Source organism: Ipomoea nil, unplaced genomic scaffold (assembly GCF_001879475.1).
Source record: "Ipomoea nil cultivar Tokyo-kokei standard unplaced genomic scaffold, Asagao_1.1 scaffold2694, whole genome shotgun sequence".
NCBI classification, from domain to species: Eukaryota; Viridiplantae; Streptophyta; class Magnoliopsida; order Solanales; family Convolvulaceae; genus Ipomoea; species Ipomoea nil.
In genome coordinates this window covers 437,404-460,508 of record NW_017619122.1, presented here as the reverse complement: position 1 = coordinate 460,508, position 23,105 = coordinate 437,404, and the positions used below count along the sequence as shown (strand labels likewise).

Genomic DNA, 23,105 nt, shown 5'->3' with positions numbered 1-23,105 from the left:
TTATAGACCAAATGTATAATCATAAACAAATACACTAACCAAAAGAACAGCAAAAGTTTAGAGGTAAAAAAAAAGTGAATTTCAGTGAACTGAACATACAAGGTCATTACTGACAGACTGTTGGAGTTTTAAGAAAAATACAATAATATGAAAAAATTACAATATATATTCTCATTACCTTGCTTTCAGCAGACATAGTTTCCAATATATATTTCAATATCCTATGTCATTATCTTGCTTGTTGCGTAAATAGGGAAGACCACATACTATTTGCAAACTCCAGAAATTATACCAGTAACATCTTCAAATATGTAAATCAATGACAGCCTCAGATGTGTTTTACCTCCCAAATGTCATCTCTCAGAGACATATTTATGAGTGATTATAGATGAAAGTTAAAAAAGATTCGAAACTTTACGTATTCTATAATATGATGTTATTACTTTTTTATGATTGATTAACAATATGATGTAGATTCAATTTATTTGCCGGCTAAACCGCCTATGGGTACCGGCACTTGTGTTTTCTCCGGCTAAACCGCCTACGGGTAAGGAAGGCTTATGAGAATATGTATGATTGTTTATTTGTTTCGTGGTTGCAGGCTCCACCTGTTATTGTTTTCTCATCGGCATGTGCAGGATTGGCAGGTAATAAGTTGCTTTTTCCATAATTGCAAGTGTTAGTAGTTGGCTTGTTTACATTTCCTAAACATCTTAGTTCTTACATTGAGTTTACTTTTTTCCTATTTAATCAAATCCCTCAGTCACATGGATTTATTGGGTGGGGATGGGTACTAAAAGTAAATAAATAAAATGAGAGGTTTATGTTAAAAAGAACATTTTCATTGACACTAGATTCAAAGTTAAAGCCTCCTTTGGACTCTGACATGCATGGACTCCTCTTTATATTTTTTCCTCAAGCACTGCAGAACTTAAGTAACCTTCCTCCAGGATTTCTGAGATTCCAAAGAAATCTACTTCATTTTGAGGACCACAAAATGGTTGCATTTGCTTGTATCATACTATCATCAATACCTTTCTACTGTCCACTTCAATGTTCCCTATCTGACTTGATGTACATTGGTGATAAACTTGCCTATAGGGGGTGCTGTTCCAGCACTTGCACAACTTGCATCATCTTCATACCATGCCGCCATCTCATCTTCCACATTACAGCCTCCATCCTCGCAGGACAAGAAGATTAACAAGTCCCGACCATCCTCCACTCTAAAACATTGACAGTGAGTGATAGATAAGAAGCAAAGGACTTTTTGGCGCATCAGTCTCCTGACAATCTTGCCCACAATCAATGCAGCTATAGGGTTTCCATTGCATGATGCATCAGATGTCTTCTGCTCCATTTTGGTGGTGGACTGAGCTCACATGACACTTTATATTGGTATCTAATTTCGTTTTAGGTATTATTCTTTTGGTGTTTCCCAATGATTAAAAGAATGCATAGTGATGCTTTTATAGGACCTGCAAGGTATGTGTATATGTAAATTGCAACCACAGGTTTTAAGCTATAGTTGTGATTTAATAGTCATGTGATTTTTTGGGTGGTGTTTAGAGTGCATTTGGTACTGTTTCTAACAATGTAACATTACATAGTGCTATATTTTCGTTATTGTTATTGAGTTTGAATGTTTTAAAATAAATATATTTTACAATCATATTATTGAAGTACTATATTATAGGTTTAATGCAGGTATGAAATATTAATTAATGGGTGATTTCTTTTTTAATTTTTATGATTTAGCGACGGACAAATATTGTAGTAAATTCGTAGCTAAGTACCTAATAATAATAAAGAATGACAACAAAATAGTGACGGAAAAATTCGTTTCTAAATTTAGCGACGGATATTTCCATCACTAAAAGCTATAGCTAAATTGCATCCAATGAAAATAATAGAAACAAATTAGCGACGTTATTTTCCGTCGCTACATGCGACAAAAGTTCCCGACGTTATATTTAGTGACGGAAAAATTCGTCGTTATTCCATCGCAAATTTTGTCATCAAATCGTCGCCGAGAGGAAATTACCGACGGATTATATTCGTTTAGCGACGGAAATTTCCGTTGCTAGAGATAGTGACGGAATAAAATTGCGTCGCTATGCTCTAGCGACGCGTGTTTTTGTGACGGATGAATTCCGTCGCTAATCCGTCAGTAAATACTGTTAGCGACGGATTTTCCCTATTTAGCGACGGAATCAATCCGTCGCTATTTCTGCATTTTTTTGTAGTGATATATATATATATATATATATATATATATATATATATATATATATATATATATATATATATATATATACACTTAATGTGCGTGAGTCGCGTGCTTAATGTGCATGAGATTTGTACTTAATGTGCGTGAGTGTGTAATGTTAATGTGCGTAAGTTTTGTACTTAATGTGTCTGAGTATTATGCTTAATGTGCGTGAAGTTTGTGCTTAATGTGCGTGACTTGAGTTCAGAATTACGAGCTCAGAAGGAAGCAGAACAGAAAGAGAAGGTGGGTGAAGCTTTTCTGATTGTGTGTGAATGGATGGATATATGTAAACGCATATATGGTTGTTCTTTATGTTAAAAACAAGACAAAATCCATTCGTCCACCACTTCGAAACAAAAAACAAGAAGAAAATGCAGCAGTGGATGCGCATAATTTTCACAGCAGTGAATGAAGAACACACTCACGCACATTAAGCACACAACTCACGCATCTTAGGCACAAGACTCACACACCTTAAGTACAAAATTCATGCACATTAACATTACACACCCACTCACATTAAATACAAATCTCAGGCACATTAAGCACAATACTCACGCACATTGAGTACAAACCTCACGCACATTAATCAACCGCACAACCGCACGGGAACCTTATATATATATATATATATATATATATATATATATATATATATATATATATATATATATATATATATATATAATTTTTAAATATGAGACCTCCAAAAATTGGGGGTCATGTGCAAAGACCCTATATGAGTTAGTATATAAGTATGACAAAATAAAATTAAGGTAAAATGACTAAATACATTTTTTTTGGTGTAAAGTTTTTTTTTTATCATTTGTAAGAATTGAACTCGGATTATCCCAAAATTCTCTCCCATAAAGAAAATTCATTCGTTGTCATCTCATGTCTGTTGTTCGTGAGATTTTCCTTCGCTACGCCGCTAGATTAGGGTAATACGGTTCATCCATTCGATTGTTCAAACATAGCTGAATAACGTGCGCGCTGATTATATCAATATTACACTATATATATATATATATATATATATATATATATATATATATATATATATATATATATATATATATATATATATATATATATATATTTTGGATCAGGTGAGGTACCTATTTAAAATGAGGTCTAATGAGGATCGATCTGGTGCATTGGTTGGTGATTTTGTGTGGCTGTGATTGGGGGCAATTTTAAGCTTATAATAAGATGGTTCTTTACTTTTGGGGGTCTTTATGTAATTAGCTATGAGTCTTTATTGTGTTGCCTTTTTTATATTAATTTGTCGATTCGTTATTGTGTTGTTTTCCTTACCCGTTTCTTTTATTTTTTGTCTCTCCGGGTTCCTCGCGTGCGTTATTTTTATAACTATCCGCACGATTTTCTTCTTCTTGTCAGCGCCGGCGACCGTCTTCTTGCCAGCAGCGTACATTCTTCCCCTCGTTCGTCTGCGCTCTTCAACTAATCCATGGACGGCTCATCATCTAGGCGTTCATTGAGACGACATGGAACTTCGATTAGGGTTGTTCAAGGTACGCTTTAGTTTTGATTAACTGGGTGGACTTAGATGGGTGGTTCTATAATTCGATTTTTGTGCTTTAAATCCCCTGCATGTACCATTTTTTTGCTTAGGTTGTTGGGGCTGTTGGGGTGGAATGAATGTGGTGGGCATTTGTGAGGGGTGGGGGCATTGGCGGTTGTGTTTTGTTGAGGGGGGTAGAGGGATTGGGTCGGCAGTGGGGTTGCAGGCGGCGGTGGGGGGGGGGGGGGGGGGGTTGTTCATGGGGGTGGAATTCGATTAGGATTTTGGTTTTTTTTTTTTTTTTTTTTTTTTCGGCAGAATGCTGTTGGGAGGTTTTTTTTTTTTTTTTTTTTTTTTTTTATGGAGAATTCATGGTGAGGCTTTGGTTCTTTTTTCCTTTTTTTTTTCGGGGGAATTCAGCATGACGTTTAGGATTGCAGGATGTTTTTTTTTTTTTTGTTTTTTTTTTTTTTTTTTGTGTTTCCGACAGAATGTATATAATTTTTGTTTACAAAGGCCAGTGAGTTTATCCAGTGATGATTATGATTTATTTTTTTTTATATGTTTTTAAACTATTACATAAGAACGAATTTAATTTACATATACATCAGGGATAGTATACTACTCATCTTGAGAACATCACTATGATTTCGTCATGCAAGGATGATAGCATTGCGCCATTGCATCAGCATTCATACTCAACTTTTATGCATAAGCTTCCTTCTATATTCGATCAAGTCTAAGTTCTCCTATCATTTTTTCTATGAAAGAATTTCATTTCATTTTCAACTCATTTATTGTGGAATTCATATAATTCTTGATTTTAATTTCATTATATTTAGTCTATTTGACAAATTTAATTATAGAAACCATGGTTCTGTTGCTGTTTTGCGCTGTTGTTTGTTCGTTAGTGTTACATTTTTGATGGTTTGTGCGTTTTATGTTATTCAGTGTTCTAACATTATATTAATAATGACTAGTTATAAAAAAAATTCAGCCTCTTTTGGTCTTCAAATTGTCCTTTTATAATGTTTGTGTTAAATATATTTATTTAGTTGTGCATGTCTTTGGTGGGGCTTGTGAGTTTTGCATACTATGGTCGTTTCTATGTTATTTGTGGTGTTAATAGGTTCAAATTTTGTTCATTCTGGTTGTACAAATTAAATATGTTAGTTGTATGTAATTTGGAATTTTTATTTTTGGTTTTTTATGATTTGTTTTTCATAATCTCTAGTTATTTAGAAAATCTGACATTGTTGGTTTACATTTTGGTCATGTAACATGTTTTTATTAAATATATTCATATGGGCTTGTGCATGTTTTTGGTGGGGCTTGTGCATATGTACTAATAATTTTTAGGTATATCAAAAATCTGTAATTTTTTTAAAGCCGTTTTGATTGTTTTTTAAACATTATATTTTTATCGCATTTACAAATAAATTGATGTTTGTGTCTAAGTTTTTTTTGCTCTTATTCTAATTATTTTTAGTTTTGTATTTTTATTAGTTTGTTTGTGTTTGTGTGTACATATCTTTTTGGCGATGTGCGCAATAAGCTTTGAATTTTTTTTGTAGGGGACAATTCTGATGATTTTGTTGACCCCCCTGTTGCAGCCGTGCCTGCTGATGGGGTAAATGCTAAGTCCCCTCCTGGCGCTATGCCTATTCCTGCTCAAGCTGAGTCGGAGGGGGTTGATCCCCAAAATGGGTTAGCGGGTAATCATGCCGTTAGCTTTCCACGTTTGAAGACTCGTGCATCTCCGAAGCACTTAGTATCACAATTCAAGCATTTTAGTGCGTGCCAGCGCAAGGCAGTTGGTCATTTGGGGTTAGGGGATTTATTGGATCTTCAGGTAGAGGATATCCCAAAGCACTTGGGTTTTTGGTTGCTGAAGAATTTTGACTCAGTGGAGATGTGCGTGCGTTTGGATAATGGGGCCACAATCTCTGTTACGGAACGAGACGTGCATTCCGCTTTGGGTTTGCCGCGTGGTGATGTGGTGATTACGAAAAGAAACAAGGATGACGTTAGTGATACTTTGAAAAAATGGCGGGCCAAATTTGATGTGACGCAGCATATGGTCACCTTGGCTATGATTGGGAAGAAGTTGCGTTCTTGCTCGGAGGGGGGTGTGTGGTTTAAACGCCACTTTGCCGTGCTAGCAATTAGTATATTTGGGTCCCCTATGTCTAATGGGTATGCTAACCAACTGGTTTTTCACCATTTTGAGGATGTCGATCAGATTAGGAATCTGAATTGGTGTAAGTTCGTCCTCGAGTGTTTGGTGGAGCGACACAATAACTGGATAAATGCATCTTCTCAGCCATTTGCGGGGCCTCTTCTGCTTTTGGTGGTATGTTATTACAGTGAGTACTTTGTGTGGTTTATATACTTGTTCATTTTTTTTTTTTTTTGTGTGTCGATTACTTACGTTGTCAAGTTGTAGCTCCTTTATGTGGATAGGGTGGTGCATGCAGCCAATACTGTTCCCCGTGCTTTCCCTTCTTTTAGAGGTTGGGAAACAAGTATTCTTAGGGCCCGGGAGTTGGCTGAGATGACAGATGGAGGCTTTGGGCGGGGGGCGGTGGTCGGGCCATATGTGCCGTCTGTTGACCGTACTAATCTGTCTACTTCTGTCCGGCCTCAGGTATTTATTTTTCTAATCCGTATTTGTTTTTTTATTCGAGTGGTGTCGTATGTTACTATTCTTGTTTGTAATTTATTATCGTTGCACATAATTTATGTTCTCCTTATGTTGTTTATTATTATGGAATATTATTATATCTTTCTTTTTTGGAATTTATACATATCGCAGCTCGTGCGATTTTGTGTCACAGCTTGTGCATGTAATATTGTTCGTTATTTTAGCCTTTTTTAAGTTTCTGCGTTCTATTTCTACGGTCTGTGCTCTAGCATTCATAGTTCCATTTTCGTTTTTTTTTTGGTGTCGTATGCAGTGGTATTTTATTGCTGGATTTTTGTTTTCGTTACATGACATTAATATTATGTGTATGTTGTTTATTGCTTTGGAATTTTATTCCTTTAAACTTGATTTGTTTTCCATATATCACTTTGTGCATTTCTGTGTCAGGGCTTGTGCATGTTCTATCCTCCTTTATTTTCTATTCATTTTATGTGTGCGCGTTTTATTACAGCGGCATGTGCTCTAGCATTAATAACTCTCTTTTCGTAAGTTTTTACATGTAGTTATTAGTTATCTATTATACTGTGGCTTTTTTTGTTGCATGCAGACGCCCGATGAAATATTTAATGAAAAGGCAGGTCTGCTAGGTGTAGCTTTGGATGATATTTTGCAGTTTCTTCATCAACACCCGTGTTGCTCCACTCGTACAGACAGTTTCACGCGGGTTGTTTCTGTTGCTCAGAGGATACTTTCTTTGTCCGAGACCCCTGCACCAGCAGTGACGGTTGACCACACTCTCAGCGACGATGAAATGTGGAACAACCCGGATAATTTACAGGCCGTTGATGAAGTGGTGTTTGCTGTTCAGCAGCAGACCGCGGTTCAAGAATCTTCCAGAATCAATCAATCCCCGAGCGTTGAGCCCCAAGGCTGTGAGGAGGTTGCTACTGTTGCGCATCAAAACAAAGACGGTTCTTTGCCAGACCCATCGGGGAGTCCTTTGTCGGACTCTCGATTTCCAGTAAGTATGCTAGTCTACAAGCGTAAGAAAGTTAGGCGCTTGTAGGATTTTTGTGTTTGGTGTATGTAATTATTTTGTTCCCCGCACATACTAGTTATGCATTTTGTAGGGGTGTTGTGCTGGCATCATTGTGTACTGGTGTGATGCGTAGGTCGTTTAGGTGTTTGTTAAGGCCCTTATTTATGCTCTCTGTTCAAGCTATTTCGATGGTGTATACTGTAATACAATTGCTGTCAATTCTGTGTGTTAGTATGAGGGGTTTTTATGGTTTCACGCACAAACGCCTTTATTCATACGCATACACTTTATTTTTATATACATTCTTACTGCATTCTCTAGGGGGTTGCTGAATTACCTTCATTCAGTTTGGGATTGACGCAAGACGTGCCTACTCAATGTTGGGATGTGGTGGATGAAATTGTCCGTAATTATGATGGAGCCTCACCCAATATTGCATCTCGGGATTGTCGTTCTGCCCCTGCTGATGTAGTAAGTATTGTTCTGTAACGTAGATGCATCTTGGTTCATTATACCTTGTCGGTCATATTGTTACGTATACAACTCGTTGCTATTTTTTATTCATCCCTAATTTGCACTCTAATTTTTCCATCTGTCCGCGTTTTCTAGGTGCGTTCAACCAAACACCATCTCGCATGTGCTCCCAAAGCTTCCTCGGCTGGGAAGGTCAATTACAGACTATTGGGTTTGAAACGGCCACGTGTGGTTGAAAGTAATGCAGGTCACGATGTATTTTCTACTCCCGAGGAGGTATTCATCTGTGACTTATTCACTTTTCACTTCTTCCAGTAAACTTCTTAAATCATATTTTGTATTTTTTGTTTTGTTCGTTTTTGTAGCAAGTTGTTCCATTTGATCCGCCTTTGGGCACTACTATTCGTCCACCAAACTGTCCGGCACCTTCTAAGTATTCACGTCCTGGGCCAATTAATGTTGGTGCAGTGCGCACCATGGATTTGAATTCGTATGCACCCGTCACGCGTGCACGTGCAGTCAACAACCTGCCTTTGCGTAATTCGGAGTCACATGCAGCTTATAAATGGATTGCTAGTTCACTAAATGCTGACATGTACATTTTAGCGTTCTAATGAATTCTGTACATGGTTTTACGCATATCTGTATGCATATTTAATGGTGTTTTAATTTCAGGACTGTCGAATTATTTAATTTTTGCGGTCGATCTGCTCGTACGGATGATCTTGTTTCACTGTTGGAAGGACATACAGTTCTGGTGGGTGTTTTGAATGTTTGGGCATGTATTTTAAATTTTCGAGAAAGGTCTAAGCCGGTTGAGGCTCCAAAGCGGTTATTTGCATCACCCACAACCACGGTTCGTTGCTAGTCTTTTTGCAACCACAGGTTGGCACTGTATTTAATTATTTCTTGTGCTTCCGAATTCATGTGTCTTACTCTGTGTGTGTAGTTGTATTCGGCTGTTCAAATTTCATCCTCTTGGTCGCAACGGTTGGGTTTGTTCAAGTCTGGGTTAGAGGCTGATTTGCAGGTATCTCCGTATAACTCGTGGGATGAAATTGACATTGTAATTTTCTACTATATATAGTTTTTTCATTCACTCCTTCATGGGTGCTATACAAATTATTTTTCGTTCACTCCGTCATTGGGATTTAATTCTGCATATGTGTTGGTATTCTTCATATTTTTACGCATGGTTTTCTACAGTTTCTATTCCCTATTCTCGAGCATGGTCATTACTATGTGATGTCGTTTGATCTACGCCGTTTGAGATTTGGTATTATAGATAACTCATCTGTGGATGGGGCATCTTTGAAAAAATATGGGGCGACCCCTGATGTGTTGGTATGTATATGGTCCAGTTGTACTATTTCGTAGTGGATTTTAATGTTATGGATTTAATAGTTACTTTCTGCCTTGTTTAATGACTTTTGGTTATGTTTCTACAATTGGTGTAGAAGGACTTGTTATCTGTCCTTTTTGAGGATGCTGGGGCTCAACACCTCTATGTTAAGGCGTTGCACTTGATTCCTAGGAGACTCCGTATGTCATGGCGCGACACAAAAAATAAGTTCGATTGTGGGGTGTTTGCTATGCGTCACTTAGAGACATATGTAGGCCAGTCGATGGCTTCATGGGATTGTGGATTAATTAGGGGGGATGCCCGTTGCCTGCTTAAATTACGTATGCGCTATGTTCATGAGATTCTTTTGTTTCCTAGCAACGTACATCGTGATTTGGTTGTCTCCACTGTCGGGCGTTTCTGTTGAAGTTGTGGACGTGCTCTATCATGCTTTTTGTAGCGGCATGTTTTGATTTTTTTAGGCATTTCACTTTTTGGATAGTTAGCCGCATGGATTATTTGTTTCGTGTTGAATGATAATTAGTTTGGTTCATTATATAACGGTTTTAAGATTTTATACTCTATCATTAAAATGTTTTGAGTCCATAATACTCTCAGCGAATAATCTTTTTCTGTCCGTAGTACTTTATTTTTTTTAAGGTCGCTATTGTTTTTTACGCACAATCCATCGCACCTTAACGCACAAACCCTGTATCTTGCCCGCACAGACCCGTCTTTGCATGCACAGACCTTATGCTTGACACGCACAGACCTATGTTTTTTCACGCACAGACCTATGGTATTTTACGCACAAGCCATGTATCGTGTTTGTACATATCTGTCATTGCATGCCCAGACCTATGTCTTTGCACGCATAGAGTTGTGTTTCTTTATGCACAAGCCATTTATCATGTATGCACAGACCTGTTATTGCATGAGCAGACCTCCATCGTTTTCCTGACTTTGGTATGGATCTACTCATACCATTTTGGGCGGTTATGAATACTGGACTCCGCAATTTCTATGCTCAATCACCAACACAAATAAAATGTTTCAACACATTGTACCCAGCTATTTCAACTTTAATAAAAATACCATTTCAAAATTAAATGTTATGTAGCACTGTCAAATATATCAAAACTAACAGAAATACCATCCGTATGTTACGTATCTAGTAATGTTTTTGTTTCTAGTACGGCGACTTTACTTCTGTGGGCAGCTTCGGCTATTATGGCCAGCTGCCAACCCGCATGTTTTGCAAGTACGCTTCTTTTTTAATTGCTCAATAATTGCCACCTCCTTTGCTGATTTCATTCGCTTGCCAGAACCTTTGGTCTTTGCAACTTCGGGGGGATGCACTTTAATCGTGTCTGGCTCTGGAACTCCACAATACGCTTCCATAACTGCTCGTTTCGCGTTCCATTCTGCCCTATTCACTTCTTTATCGCACAGTGTTGCTTCCAATTCTTCAATCACATTTGTAATCTGTTGCATTTTTTCACCATTACCTCTAGCCATGCCTAAACATCTGTAAATTGTGTTTATAACTTTCCCTTCCACGGTGGTATTATGTCCGTTGTTGTTCACCCATATTTGTCTCCCTACGCCCGTACCTTTTTCTATATTTTTCACCGCCTCTTTGGTCCATCTTGGAGTAATATGTTGTGGAGGTATGTGGTCGATCCGTTCATCCTTTAATACTACAAATACATGTCGACAGAGCAGCCCGATCTTTGTGTATAATCGACATGTGCAACTTGTATTATTGCTCCCATCCTCAACTATGACGGTGTATCTTTTATTGGTCCCGTCTTCGACCACATATGTCTTCACCCCCTCAGCTTCGGTGTACGATCTCACCCGGCATGTAGACCAACCCTCACATATTTCTTTTTGTACATCACAGAACACAGTCAATGTGTACACCGTTGCTGCTTCTCGCTCTATGCGCAAGAGGGTCTTGAGAGGTGGTGTTTGCCCGGTGCAAGCTGCGCTAAGTTCCAGATGCTTGTCGCGTTGTTTCCGAACTGCACTTTCAAAACGTTTGAAGAATTCAACAAGACATAAATGCTTATTAGTATTACTCTGAAAAATTCTGTTCTCAGCTTCTGAACGTGAAGTGGTACGCAATAGGCCCCCCATAAACACATCGTCAAAAAACGGAGGCACCCATGATGCACGCTCATCATACATACGTTTCAACCAACGATTTTCCAGTAGGCCATACTTCTGAATAACTGCATTCCATGCGCTCTCAAATCCTGTGGTCGTTGATTCCTCGTTCCACACAACGGCATTCAACGCACGCCGAAACTCCTCGTTCTTCGCTAATGTATTACCAACTTTGTCACCCACCTTAGTCATAATATGCCACATACAGTAACGGTGACGAGTCCCCGGGAATTCCGTTTCAATCGCAACCTTCATAGCTGGATCTTGATCAGTTATTACGATAGGTGGTGTACTTCCCATAGCATTCTTGAAGTTTCTAAGGATCCAACTATACGATTCCACGTCCTCTTTATCAATTAGTCCCGCAGCAAATGTCACGCATCTCTTATGGTTGTCTATACCCGTGAATGGGACAAACACGAGATTGTACCTGCGACCGCAAACAAGCATCAATTAACCAACATGCAAGTGTCACAACACCACACACATTGTTACTTGCACACACTCCTCAAATTCCATGATCTTCTAACAATTAGTTTTTTATATTTCCAATTCTAAATGCATTTGTTCTGCCACGGTGTATACAATTGTGTACAGTTACTACATAACATGCACCATACATACCATGCACCATTACGCACAGACACATACCAAAGTAATACTGAATAAGATGCACCATATGTTATCACCGCAAAACTTGCAGGTATTCACTTTTTGTAATATATTTTATTGACGTGTTTACAAAAGCCTAGTAGTCATATATACCTGTTAGTTTTGTATGTTGCGTCGAATGACACCACATCTCCAAAAGCCCCATAGTGCAGTCTTGCCCGCCTATCCGCCCAAAACACCCGAGCTAATTGGTCTTTCTCGTTCACATCGTACTCAAAATACATATCTACGGAATCATTTTTCTTCTCTAGGTATTGGGATATCACCATCTGGATATCTTTCTCTTTCATGTACGCCAAAAGTTCTCGCCTGTAATTCTTGAAGTCTTGTTGCGTAGCTCCAACATTCTCGGGCCCACCAACCATTTCGGCATATATATCAAAACTCTTGCTAGCCCCAACGTTTACCTTTCCGCAGTTTGTTATGAATTCCTGATGTCCGATGTCTATTTTCCTATTCACTTTCATGAATCTTTTGTATTTCTCCTCGCACAGGACGTGTGTGTGTCTGTCTACAAATGTCTTTACTACATACTTCCCCTCTTTATTCAACGTCAATACAAGTTTAGCAGGGCATCCTACTCTGTTCGTCGTCCTCCGACGCTTCTGTTTTGTTGTTTCTTCCTCGATACTCTCTTTATTTTTTGTCTCTTTAAACCCTTCCCGTGAACATACCACTTGTTTTTTCTTAATTTGGCCGTACCTGTTTCTTTTATCGGAACTGCGACGCACATCAAATCCAACTATGCCAGCGTACGTCGTATAGAACGTGATCCCATCTTCCATTGTGTCGAATTGCTGTCCTTCAAACGGGTTCATGCTTGCGTCACATTCAGGTATCCACGTGTGCGTACCACCAGGCGACACATCCATAACACCAGTGCCTCCATTATCCATTTCTTCATTGCTTACAGCAACACCCACTCCTGGAAAAACTGTTACATATATATGTATTTTCAGAGTTTAGTACATGATACATTTTAACCCACACACACTTGTAAATTATGTTCCCGTTCGCACACAAATAAACACTGCATTTACTACTCATTTAAATGATAATTCCTGTTCTCGATTACTATATAATTTTCTGCACCCTTAACACATTTCATCACAAACATACCATCTTATGTTCTGGTTATTGTTGTTTACGTAGTTTTAACGTATTTAACCCACATAATCGTCTATTACGCACAGACCAGACGTCACACTTGCACAGACACCACTCCTTCCTACCAATTGCTACACGCTTAACATAAGCTGTTCTCACTCATTAGATTGTTACCACATGCAAACACCCATTAATCTTTTCAATATACCAACAGATGTATACATGTCGTTCGATTTTTTTTTTTTTTTTTACTTTTTTCCAAATAATGTACACATGCGGTGTTCATATAGGAAAACAACTTATAAACCACTTCACCTTACATTGCAAACATTTTACGCGGATTACACGGATATTTCCTTTTGCAATTACAATTATTGTTACTGTTGATATCCTACTATACAATACACGCAATCACCTGATCAACTACTCGCACACACCACACAAACCACAAACACCCTTGCGTTATAGGCAGCGTACCCCATGGCTTAGTTTACGATGTTGCACATGCCATAACGTACACAAGCACTACATTTTAAAACAACCAAATTTAAAAACAGGAAAACCGGCACACATACCTGATGTCGCACACGCCATGCACAAACAGTCTTCTCCCCTGTTTAAGCTTTGAATGCACAAGCCAACTATGTCTTTTCTACTCTCCAGTCAGACTCTACCGTGGAACATATAGGAATGTTTGGATTTTAAATGGTATTATTACTAATTACCAATCTTAAGCAGCCTATTCTTGTGCATAATAATATATTAATATTCTTCCCAAAATTAAATACAACAACACTTTTACGTGAATATCCCTATGATCAATATTTGGCCATAATTAGTTGCTCAATATCTTTTAATCTTAGCCATTAAATTTAAATGGGTGAATGGTGATGATGGGATCTCATTATCCCATTTTAATTAGGTACCTCATGGGAACCAAAGCCTATATATATATATATATATATATATATATATATATATATATATATATATATATATATATATATATATATATATATATATATATATATATATATATATATTATTTTTAAATATGAGACCTCCAAAAATTTGGGATCCTGTGCAAAAAACCTATATGAGTTGGTACATAAGTATGACAAAATAAAATTAAGGTAAAATGACCAAATACATTTTTTTTGGTGTAAAGTTTTTTTTATCATTTGTGAGAATTGAACTAAGATTATCTCAAAATTCTCTCCCATAAAAAGAATTCATTTGTCAGCTAAGCTACCCTATTGGGTTAATACTAATAGATACTTTGATTCAATAATTGTGAGTTAATATCATCTAGAGTCCTCCGATTATAGTGGTTTTGTCACGTTTAGTCCTAAACTTTCAAATTACCATTCATGGTCCTTCGACTTTCAAATTGTTACCATCTGTGGTCCAAGTTAACCATCTATGGTCCTTCAACTATCAAATTTTAACCATCTATGGTCCTTTCAAGAAGACCGCTGCTGATTAAATTTCAATGATACAAAAATCGCGGCCTAGGCGTTCTAGGCGCCCTAGGCAGTCTCCAAGCGCCTAGCGATTTTTTCAACATTGTTAAATTTTCAAAGTTGAAGGACCATGGGTAGTTAACTTGGATTACGGATGGTAACAAATTAAAAGTCGAAAGATCATGGATGGTAATTTGAAAATTGATTAAAAGTTGCAAACTCATTATACTCAGAGGATCCTAGATGGTATTAACTCCAATAATTGTTAATGAATCGCGGAGTATTGTGTAGGGATGTCAACGGGGCGGGGTGGGGGCGGGAGACATACCCCCATCCCCGCCCCCGACTTTTTTCCCATTCCCCATCCCCGTCCCCATCCCCGCCGGGGATTGGAAAACTCCCCCATCCCCATCCCCACGGGGATTAATCGGGGACGGGGAATCCCCACCCCATTAATAAGTTATAAAAAAAAATTAAAAATTAAACATTCATAAACATTTAAATAAATAACGTATATATATTCATCCCCAATTTAAAATAGTATTCAATATTTTACAATTAAACATGTTATTTAAATATGCATTTCATAAGCATGACAAACAATAACAAGAATGCTTCTAAAATTATATATATTGTATACAAAGTAATACATATGTGTGTGTACTCCCCATACATACATACATACATCGGGGACCGGGCAGGGCGGGGAGAGTACTCCCCATCCCCATCCCCGGCGGAGAATTCAAAATTGCCCCCATCTCCATCCCCGATCTCCTATTTCTATCCCCATCCCCATCCCCATCGAAGCGGGGAATCGGGTTCCCCGTTGGATGCGTGTACAATTGACATCCCTAGTATTGTGCGGGTACAAGTATTTTCTTCGCGGGTGTGCCGTGCACGGGGTCTCTCACGGTCTTACCAGTTAAAACTCTGATCTCGGCGGCGCATGCACTGTGCCGAAGAACTCGTAACACACAGCCGGTGCTCCGACACTTCACAGCAGCTCTGCTCCGCGATCCTCGTCATGAATTTCTTGGACAAAACTTTCGAGCTGAAGGAGATTCAGAGGCTCGAAGGCCACAGCGACAGGGTCTGGAGTGTCGCTTGGAAACCGGCCACCGGAACTGACGGCGTACCCGCAGTACTCGCCTCTTGTAGCGGCGATAAGACCGTTCGTATTTGGGAACAGAGCTCCCCATCCGGTTCTTTCCATTGCAAGGTTTGGAATTTTTATTTAGACTTTTCAATTTTCTCGGACAGAAAGAAAGAAATCAGATTAGGTTTACAGAAATCATTCCTCTTTGTGTTATTCGTCTCCTTTTAAGTCTATTCTTTGAGTCTGTGAATGGGGGAATAAAATTGTTCGGTCACTAAATTGCTTTGCTGTTAGCTTCTACTTGTGCAATGATAAGGGAAGTGAATTTCAGCTATAGAGATTTTTAGTCTTCATATAATATCAAAACAAATTCGAAAGATTTAATATCTTTAATGCATCTGATGTGCTTTGTAAATGTCTTTTATCCTTGCTTTCTTTATACTTTCTAGTTTTCTAGGATTCTTTGTTTCCTTTGGTGTAGCAATTGAGGGCAATTTATTACTCATTAACATTAGCACCTGTTATATTCAATATGCAGGCAGTTTTAGAGGAGACTCACACAAGAACTGTTAGATCCTGTGCATGGTCACCATCTGGCAAATTGATGGCAACTGCAAGCTTTGATGCCACTACTGCTATATGGGAACACATTGGAGGTGATTTTGAATGTGTCTCCACCTTAGAGGTACTTTGTATCTTAATTCCTTACAGAAAGTTTTGCAACCCCACCCCTCTCCCTCTTTCTCCAACATCATATATAAAAAAAAAAAAAGAGGTTAATTGCACATTTGGACCCTAAGATAGGCAGGATTGGTCAAATTAGTTTCTTAATTGAGCCAATATTACCCGTAATTATGCACAAGGTGGTGATTTGAGGACCTCTATTAAATGGTAACAAGTCTGTTTTGGCCAAAACATGTGAACAATTTAAGTGGAACTAACGACTGCAGTGATAGGGGACCAAAGTTGCCACCTTGATGCATAATTCGAGGTGATGTTGTCTCATTCATATAATTGAGAGACTAATATGACCATTTTATTTTATTTTATTTTATTTTATTTTTGCCTATTTTAGGGACCATAAGTGCAATTAACCCAACAAAATACAATCCCAAATAGAGGAATGAAGTGAGAAAAAGAAATGAGTACTTTATCATTTTCTTGTTGCAACCTGGTTTGGAATCAGCTGTTACTAAGTACTTCTACACTTCATGTTTACAATTACTTACCCCAAGAAAAATAAAAACAGTATCCCTTGTGCTGATTTTGCTTTTAAGTTTCTGCTTAAATGGTTTAAAGGTTTTACTAATTTGAATTGATGTTTCCATGTATCATGTTTGTGCAACATCTTCTAAGCTGTTCCCAATTATCCTTCCTTTTCACCCTTCACCCATCTGTATCCTAATTTTAGTTTGTATTGGGATATGGACTTACATTAGGGTCATGAAAATGAAGTCAAAAGTATCTCATGGAATGCATCGGGCACGCTGCTTGCAACTTGTGGACGAGACAAATCAGTTTGGATATGGGAAGTATTGCCTGGTAATGAATTTGAATGTGTTTCTGTGCTGCAAGGTCATACACAAGATGTTAAAATGGTGCAATGGCATCCTTCTGTGGATATCTTGTTTTCATGCAGTTATGATAACACGATCAAGGTAAATGTGACATTACACTTCCCACTCCCCCATTAACTATTGGCCTACTATTGTCAGTGTATTTTCAACTTCCATCTTCCTTTCAAGTTACCAGAAAATTGGTTCAAATGACAGGTTTGGGCAGAGGAAGGTGATAGTGATGATTGGCATTGCATTCAAACTTTAGCTGAATCTAGCAGGTGACAACTAAGCTTGCTCCACCATTTTTCTTTAAATTTATCTTATTTTATTTTTTAAAAGGAGATTATTGACATTTGTTGCACACTATCTTTAATTATGTTGTTTTGACCACATGTTCTATATCAAGTTACCACTTGTCAAACATTTATTACCAGCAATGTTCTATAAGATTGTTGAAAGCTGATGCAACCCTGTTTGTTCTCTTTACAGTGGTCATACATCAACAGTTTGGGCTCTCTCTTTTAATTTCACTGGAGATAAAATGGTTACCTGTAGGTATGTAGTTAGATGTCTCTTTTCTTTCATTTTTATTTGTTTTAAATCCATACAATGGTACAAGGTTAGAATTGAATTACTTATAGAAGTGCACATAAAAGGGGTACTATGTTGCTATTGTAATGGTTTTGCAGTGATGACCTTACCCTAAAGATATGGAGTGCTGACATAGCAAGGTTGCAGTCTGGTGATGTAAATGCACCTTGGTGAGTGCAATGCTAATACTCATTTTGTGTATTTGTTCTTCAATCAGTAGTTATGTATTCTAAGTTTCTAACATGCTTTTCTGGTTTCCATTATAATTTTTTGCCTAGAAGTGCATTTTTTTTTACTTGTTTGCCTCTGAAAAGAATTGCTCTGACTTAAATCAGCTTAAAAACTGTGACCGAACTTTTATAGATTTTCAGATGCTAGATGCTAAGTTACTGCTCTCATTTGATGAATTTTCTGTATATAAAGAAGGCAAAATTAATATTGATATGTCTGGTCAAGGAATCAACAATTATAAAATAGCATATTACTTCAAGAGAGCATTCACAGTGTTCATTAAATATAGAGTTAATACCCAAAATAGTCCCTCGACTATGTCGTAATTACCAATTTGGTCCTCGACTATCATTCTTACCCAATTAAGTCCTCAACTATACAATTTTTACCCAATTTAGTCCTTTGTCAATTTGACTGTTTGTTGATTGTCAAAAGTGGAAATAAAGTTGTAATTTTACAAGTTTTCTCCTTCCTCCTCATTTAGCAGCGCCAAACCATGTAGCAATAAGCTCCGGTTGGGTTCTAAACTTGTCAGTATCGAAGTAGTGGTTATGCATCGGATAGCCCATGAATTTGATTTCCAACGATTTTTTTACGGTCGAAATCTGATCGGAGTGTATTGCTGCATGGTTTGGCGCTGCTAAATGGAGAGGAAGGAGAAATCTTGTAAAATTATAATTTTATCCCGAGTTTTGACAGTCAACAAACAGTCAAATTAATACAGAGGACTAAATTGGGTAAGAATTGTATAGTTGAGGACTTAATTGAGTAAAAGTTACATAGTTGAGGACCAAATTGGTAATTATGGCATAGTCGAGGGACCATTTTGGGTATTAACTCTTAAATATATGTAGCAACTGACTTGCTAATATGTGTGTGTGTGTGCCTCTTTTTTTTTTTTTTTTTTTTTTTTTTTTCTTCTAGTTTCTGATTTGCATGCTCACTACAATGAATGTTTTCGTTCTCCCAGGAGGCATATTAGCACTCTCTCTGGGTACCATGATAGAACAGTTTTTTCAGTACATTGGTCAAGGTATCAACTTTCCTTTTATCTCTTAAAACATATGATTTGTGGTTAGTATGCACTTTCCCTTTCTCACTTTCACTAGTCTAAAGATTTTCCATTTTTTTTTGGGAGTACTTTTTTCTTAAAAGACCAGGACAGTGTTGAGTGGGGTGGTTTAATTAACTGCTAACAAGAAATCTTTTAATTGATGATGCTCTCTGTTTTCTGTTACTTCGTTATTCATTTTTCTTTTGCCTTATCATTTATGCAAAGCTTATTTGATCTATGAAACATTTCAGAGAAGGAATAATTGCCAGTGGAGCAGCTGATGATGCTATACGCATATTTGTTGAGAATGAAGACAAATCGGTACCTACTTTACTTATCTAAGAACCCTCACCATCATTGATATTTGATTCATTTACTAATACTTACCTCCCTACTTCAAATGTTTTAGAGCTAACAAAGTTCACTTGATCCAAATCAAATAAAAGAATTAACTAGTGAAAGCGATAGACAATATACTGAATATAGTACACTTACTACACTCAATTAATAGAGGCCTATTTGACCTCTGATAAACATTGAAGGTTGTAATCCAAGGCAGTTCAGGGATATTCTATAGTTTGTATGCTCATGTTTATTTTCAAGTGGGATATGCTGGCCTTAATCTATAATGAAAATACAAGAAGTTCATGCGTGCAGCTGTTAAAAATTTGAGGAGGTGGTTGGTTCTATGTGAACTTATGCCATTTTTAAACACACATTTTCTAAATCAGAGAAATGTATAATCTAGTTATGAATATAGTTAAAATATTCCCCAATTGGAAAAATCTCCATTGTATCTGGAATTACATATTGGCTCAAGTTAGAAAAAAAGCGAGTACTTTTGGTGGAAATGGCAGAAATGCCAGGAACGAACTCAAATTATTAAGCAAGATCCCATTGCCCTTCCACCCACTTTGAGTTCTAAGAAACCCGAACCTAGATTTTCCAAACAATTGATCCCAATCTCCCATGCAAAGGTCCTATGCAGAAGAGAATCAACAGTTCAGTTAAAGGATTGTGTATTTAAATAGGAAATTAGGAAAATACTGAAATGTTACTCACATACCAAGAGGTTTTATTTCAGACCATGAAAAACTTATAACTACTTACAGTTACAGTTGAAATAAATTTAGTTCCAACAGCCTCTTGCACATGAGAAGAAGATAGAGTTGTGTGGTGGGTGTGGAATGCAGGGCATTCAATTTCTTATGAACTACATACAAGGTTTAAAAAGGTGCTAACGAGGCGTGCCTCAGTGTGAGGCGTAGCCGGTGCGCAATGAGGCGTACGCCTCTTACGCAGAAATAGAGGCGGGCGCCTCAGGGTGTGTCTGAGGTGAAATTGGCTTTAGCCCAAAAACTTTTTCAGATAATTTAGGCCAAACTTTAAAATAACAGCTTGTTTCTGCATATGTTTAATCTCAGGTTGATGGACCTACATACAGCTTACTTTTGAAGAAGGAAAAGGCTCATGAAATGGATGTAAATGCTGTGCAGTGGAACACTGCAGCAGTAAGTATTTGGATTTTGAAATCTACATGTATTATCATAAGCATTGACCGTCACTTCTTTCTGCGTATAATGTGCATATTGCTTTGAAGCATGTTGTTTTGGAACAAGCTAGGACTAACATAGATAAGGATCAAATTAGTACGGTTAAAAACATTAAGATGAGAATCAAGGTTTTGGTTTAGATCAAAATACATGTAAAGCTAGTTCTTTTCACCTTATAGCTGGAAATTGTGATACTCCTTGTCACAGTAATTGGCAGAGAACTTTTAATTTATCAAATACCAGAGATAGCTTACATGGCCAGGTGAGGTTTGCATTCTATGAATGTTGGTGATATATTTATCTGATTGACCATTCAGATAGACTTCACTGTAATCAAAATATTCCTTCAATCCTTCCTCATAATTTCCTAGCCATTTGCCTAGGTCTCTCCCAAGTTGTTAATAAATATCCAATGCAGCCAGCATTCTGGGAGCTTGTTAATTCTAATATCCATAAGATGAAGAAGAGCAAGATCTTGTCTTTAATTCTATTTTCATTACTCGATGAGGTTTAAGTTGAAGAGCAGGAAGCCTCTAAAACTATGCATTTGATTGTCTAAACCTGGCAGGATAAGAGGTTACTTGCTTCAGCTAGTGATGACGGGACAATCAAGATATGGGAATTGGCTCCTCAATCTGGAGGCGAAGGACTATCATTGTAGTCTTATAATAGAGATACGCGTGCGCTAAGGAATTTTCCTGCCCCCCTTTTTGAGCAATTTGTATTTTCTTTCGGGTTTGCTTTGAAATCTGTATCTTCAAATTTATACCTGTGTAATTTATAAATTCACATATTTCACATGATATGGTTTTGGCAGGAAACAGAGTTAACTTATGTGAATAAATTTCATAGGGATTTCTTTCTTTAGTATTTTACTGCTATTTCCCCAGAGAACTTCCTCTAACCCATTGTGATGAAAATTGAAAATTTTCAAAATTAGTAGGGTTGTTAACGAACCGAACATGAACGAATGGAGGTTGTTCATGTTCGTTTGTTAAGATCTTGGAGTGTTCGTTTGTTAAGGTTTTTAAAATCTTGTTCGTTTGTTAAGTGTTCATTAGTATTTGATAACGTTCACGAACGTGATTGTTTACATTTGCAAACACGTTCGTTCACGTTTATTAACGTTTAATAACCAAACACAGGCTCATGTTCATGATTATAATTCGTTCGTGAACAAGAAATAATCTATGTTCACAAACAATAATTAAACAAATAGCAGAACTATTAATATATATATATATATATATATATATATATATATATATATATATACTCAACTGCTTATTCATGAACATGTTTGTAAACATTATTAAACGAACACAAATAAGTTTGTTTATGAGCTTATAACTATTTAGACTCCGCACGAATAATTTACAGAAAGCTCTGTTTGTTAACACCCTTAAAAATTAGTACTCCATCCCCATGTCACACTAGATGACAAATTAAATTTACTAATAGAAAAAAAGTCCTAAACTAATGAACTTTGTAGGTATTTCTGTATTTTTGTTGCAGTTTTTGTTAGGAATATAAAAGTAGAAATTGAAACTCAAACATTCTCAACATCTGACTTTGCATTTGTTGTGATGGAAAATACAGAAATGTTTGAGAGAGATAAGAAAGACAGACAAATGGAGAAAGTAAAGAAGTGAAGTTAACAAGTGTTGTCTAATCTTAATGTGTTGGAATGGGAATGGGTTGTAGTGTCCTCCATTAAAGCCGTACGAGCCAAGATGATATTGGTGTTCATCCAATACGCATCAAACCCACAGCAATCAACCCAATCCTTGAGCAGCTCCTCCTGCCCCCATATCTCCGGGATCCAAACCCGCCCAGCCACCTCTCCTCTATGCCTCTTCAGCCTCTCCCTTCCACAATCCTCCACAGCCACAGCCACAGCCGCCGCTGCTACTTCAGCTTCTGCGTCGCCGGATTCACGCACGCTTCTTTTGGATTGGTTTTCTCCACCAACAACTTCTTGACTGCAAGAGGAGTTGGTGGTGGCGGCGGGTGGAAGTTGGTGTTTCATGGATGTGTGGTGGTGGGTGTTGTTCTCAGTACTCATTATGTATAGAGAAGAGAAGGGAAAGATGGGATGAAGGGAGAAGGGATTTTATTTTTGTGTGGGAGAAGTAGTAAAGGTGGTGTTAATTGGTTCTCTCTCACGTCACCACAAAGTGATGCTTGTTTTGTATGGTCACTCATAGTTGTACGTGTCTTTTTGGAGATTTTGATCACCCAATTGTGTGGTTTATTTCAAGTTTCCCACATCCCAAATTATTTCTTTAAAAAAAAAAAAAAAACACCCTAC

General features: G+C 37.5%; 2 protein-coding genes and 1 long non-coding RNA gene across 3 annotated transcripts; 2 read left to right on the top strand and 1 right to left on the bottom strand.

Moving 5' to 3' along the window:
* Positions 1 to 584: 584 nt before the first annotated feature.
* LOC109155182 lies at positions 585 to 1,568 on the top strand. Its single transcript, XR_002049863.1, has 2 exons — positions 585 to 647; positions 1,102 to 1,568. It is a non-coding gene; the product is annotated as an uncharacterized LOC109155182 (long non-coding RNA).
* Positions 1,569 to 10,499: 8,931 nt separating this feature from the next.
* LOC109155146 (protein FAR1-RELATED SEQUENCE 5-like) lies at positions 10,500 to 13,036 on the bottom strand. Its single transcript, XM_019302879.1, has 2 exons — positions 12,234 to 13,036; positions 10,500 to 11,898 (listed from the first exon to the last, which is right to left on the bottom strand). The coding sequence occupies exons 1-2, from the start codon at positions 13,034 to 13,036 to the stop codon at positions 10,500 to 10,502; spliced, it is 2,202 nt and encodes a 733-aa protein (XP_019158424.1).
* Positions 13,037 to 15,391: 2,355 nt separating this feature from the next.
* On the top strand, positions 15,392 to 21,661 carry LOC109155218 (protein CIA1). The gene is made up of 10 exons (XM_019302933.1): positions 15,392 to 15,929; positions 16,345 to 16,491; positions 17,246 to 17,464; positions 17,579 to 17,643; positions 17,855 to 17,920; positions 18,055 to 18,126; positions 19,158 to 19,220; positions 19,493 to 19,562; positions 20,666 to 20,752; positions 21,363 to 21,661. Exons 1-10 carry the CDS (start codon positions 15,657 to 15,659, stop codon positions 21,453 to 21,455), a joined length of 1,155 nt encoding a protein of 384 aa, XP_019158478.1. The 5' UTR covers positions 15,392 to 15,656; the 3' UTR covers positions 21,456 to 21,661.
* Positions 21,662 to 23,105: the final 1,444 nt, after the last annotated feature.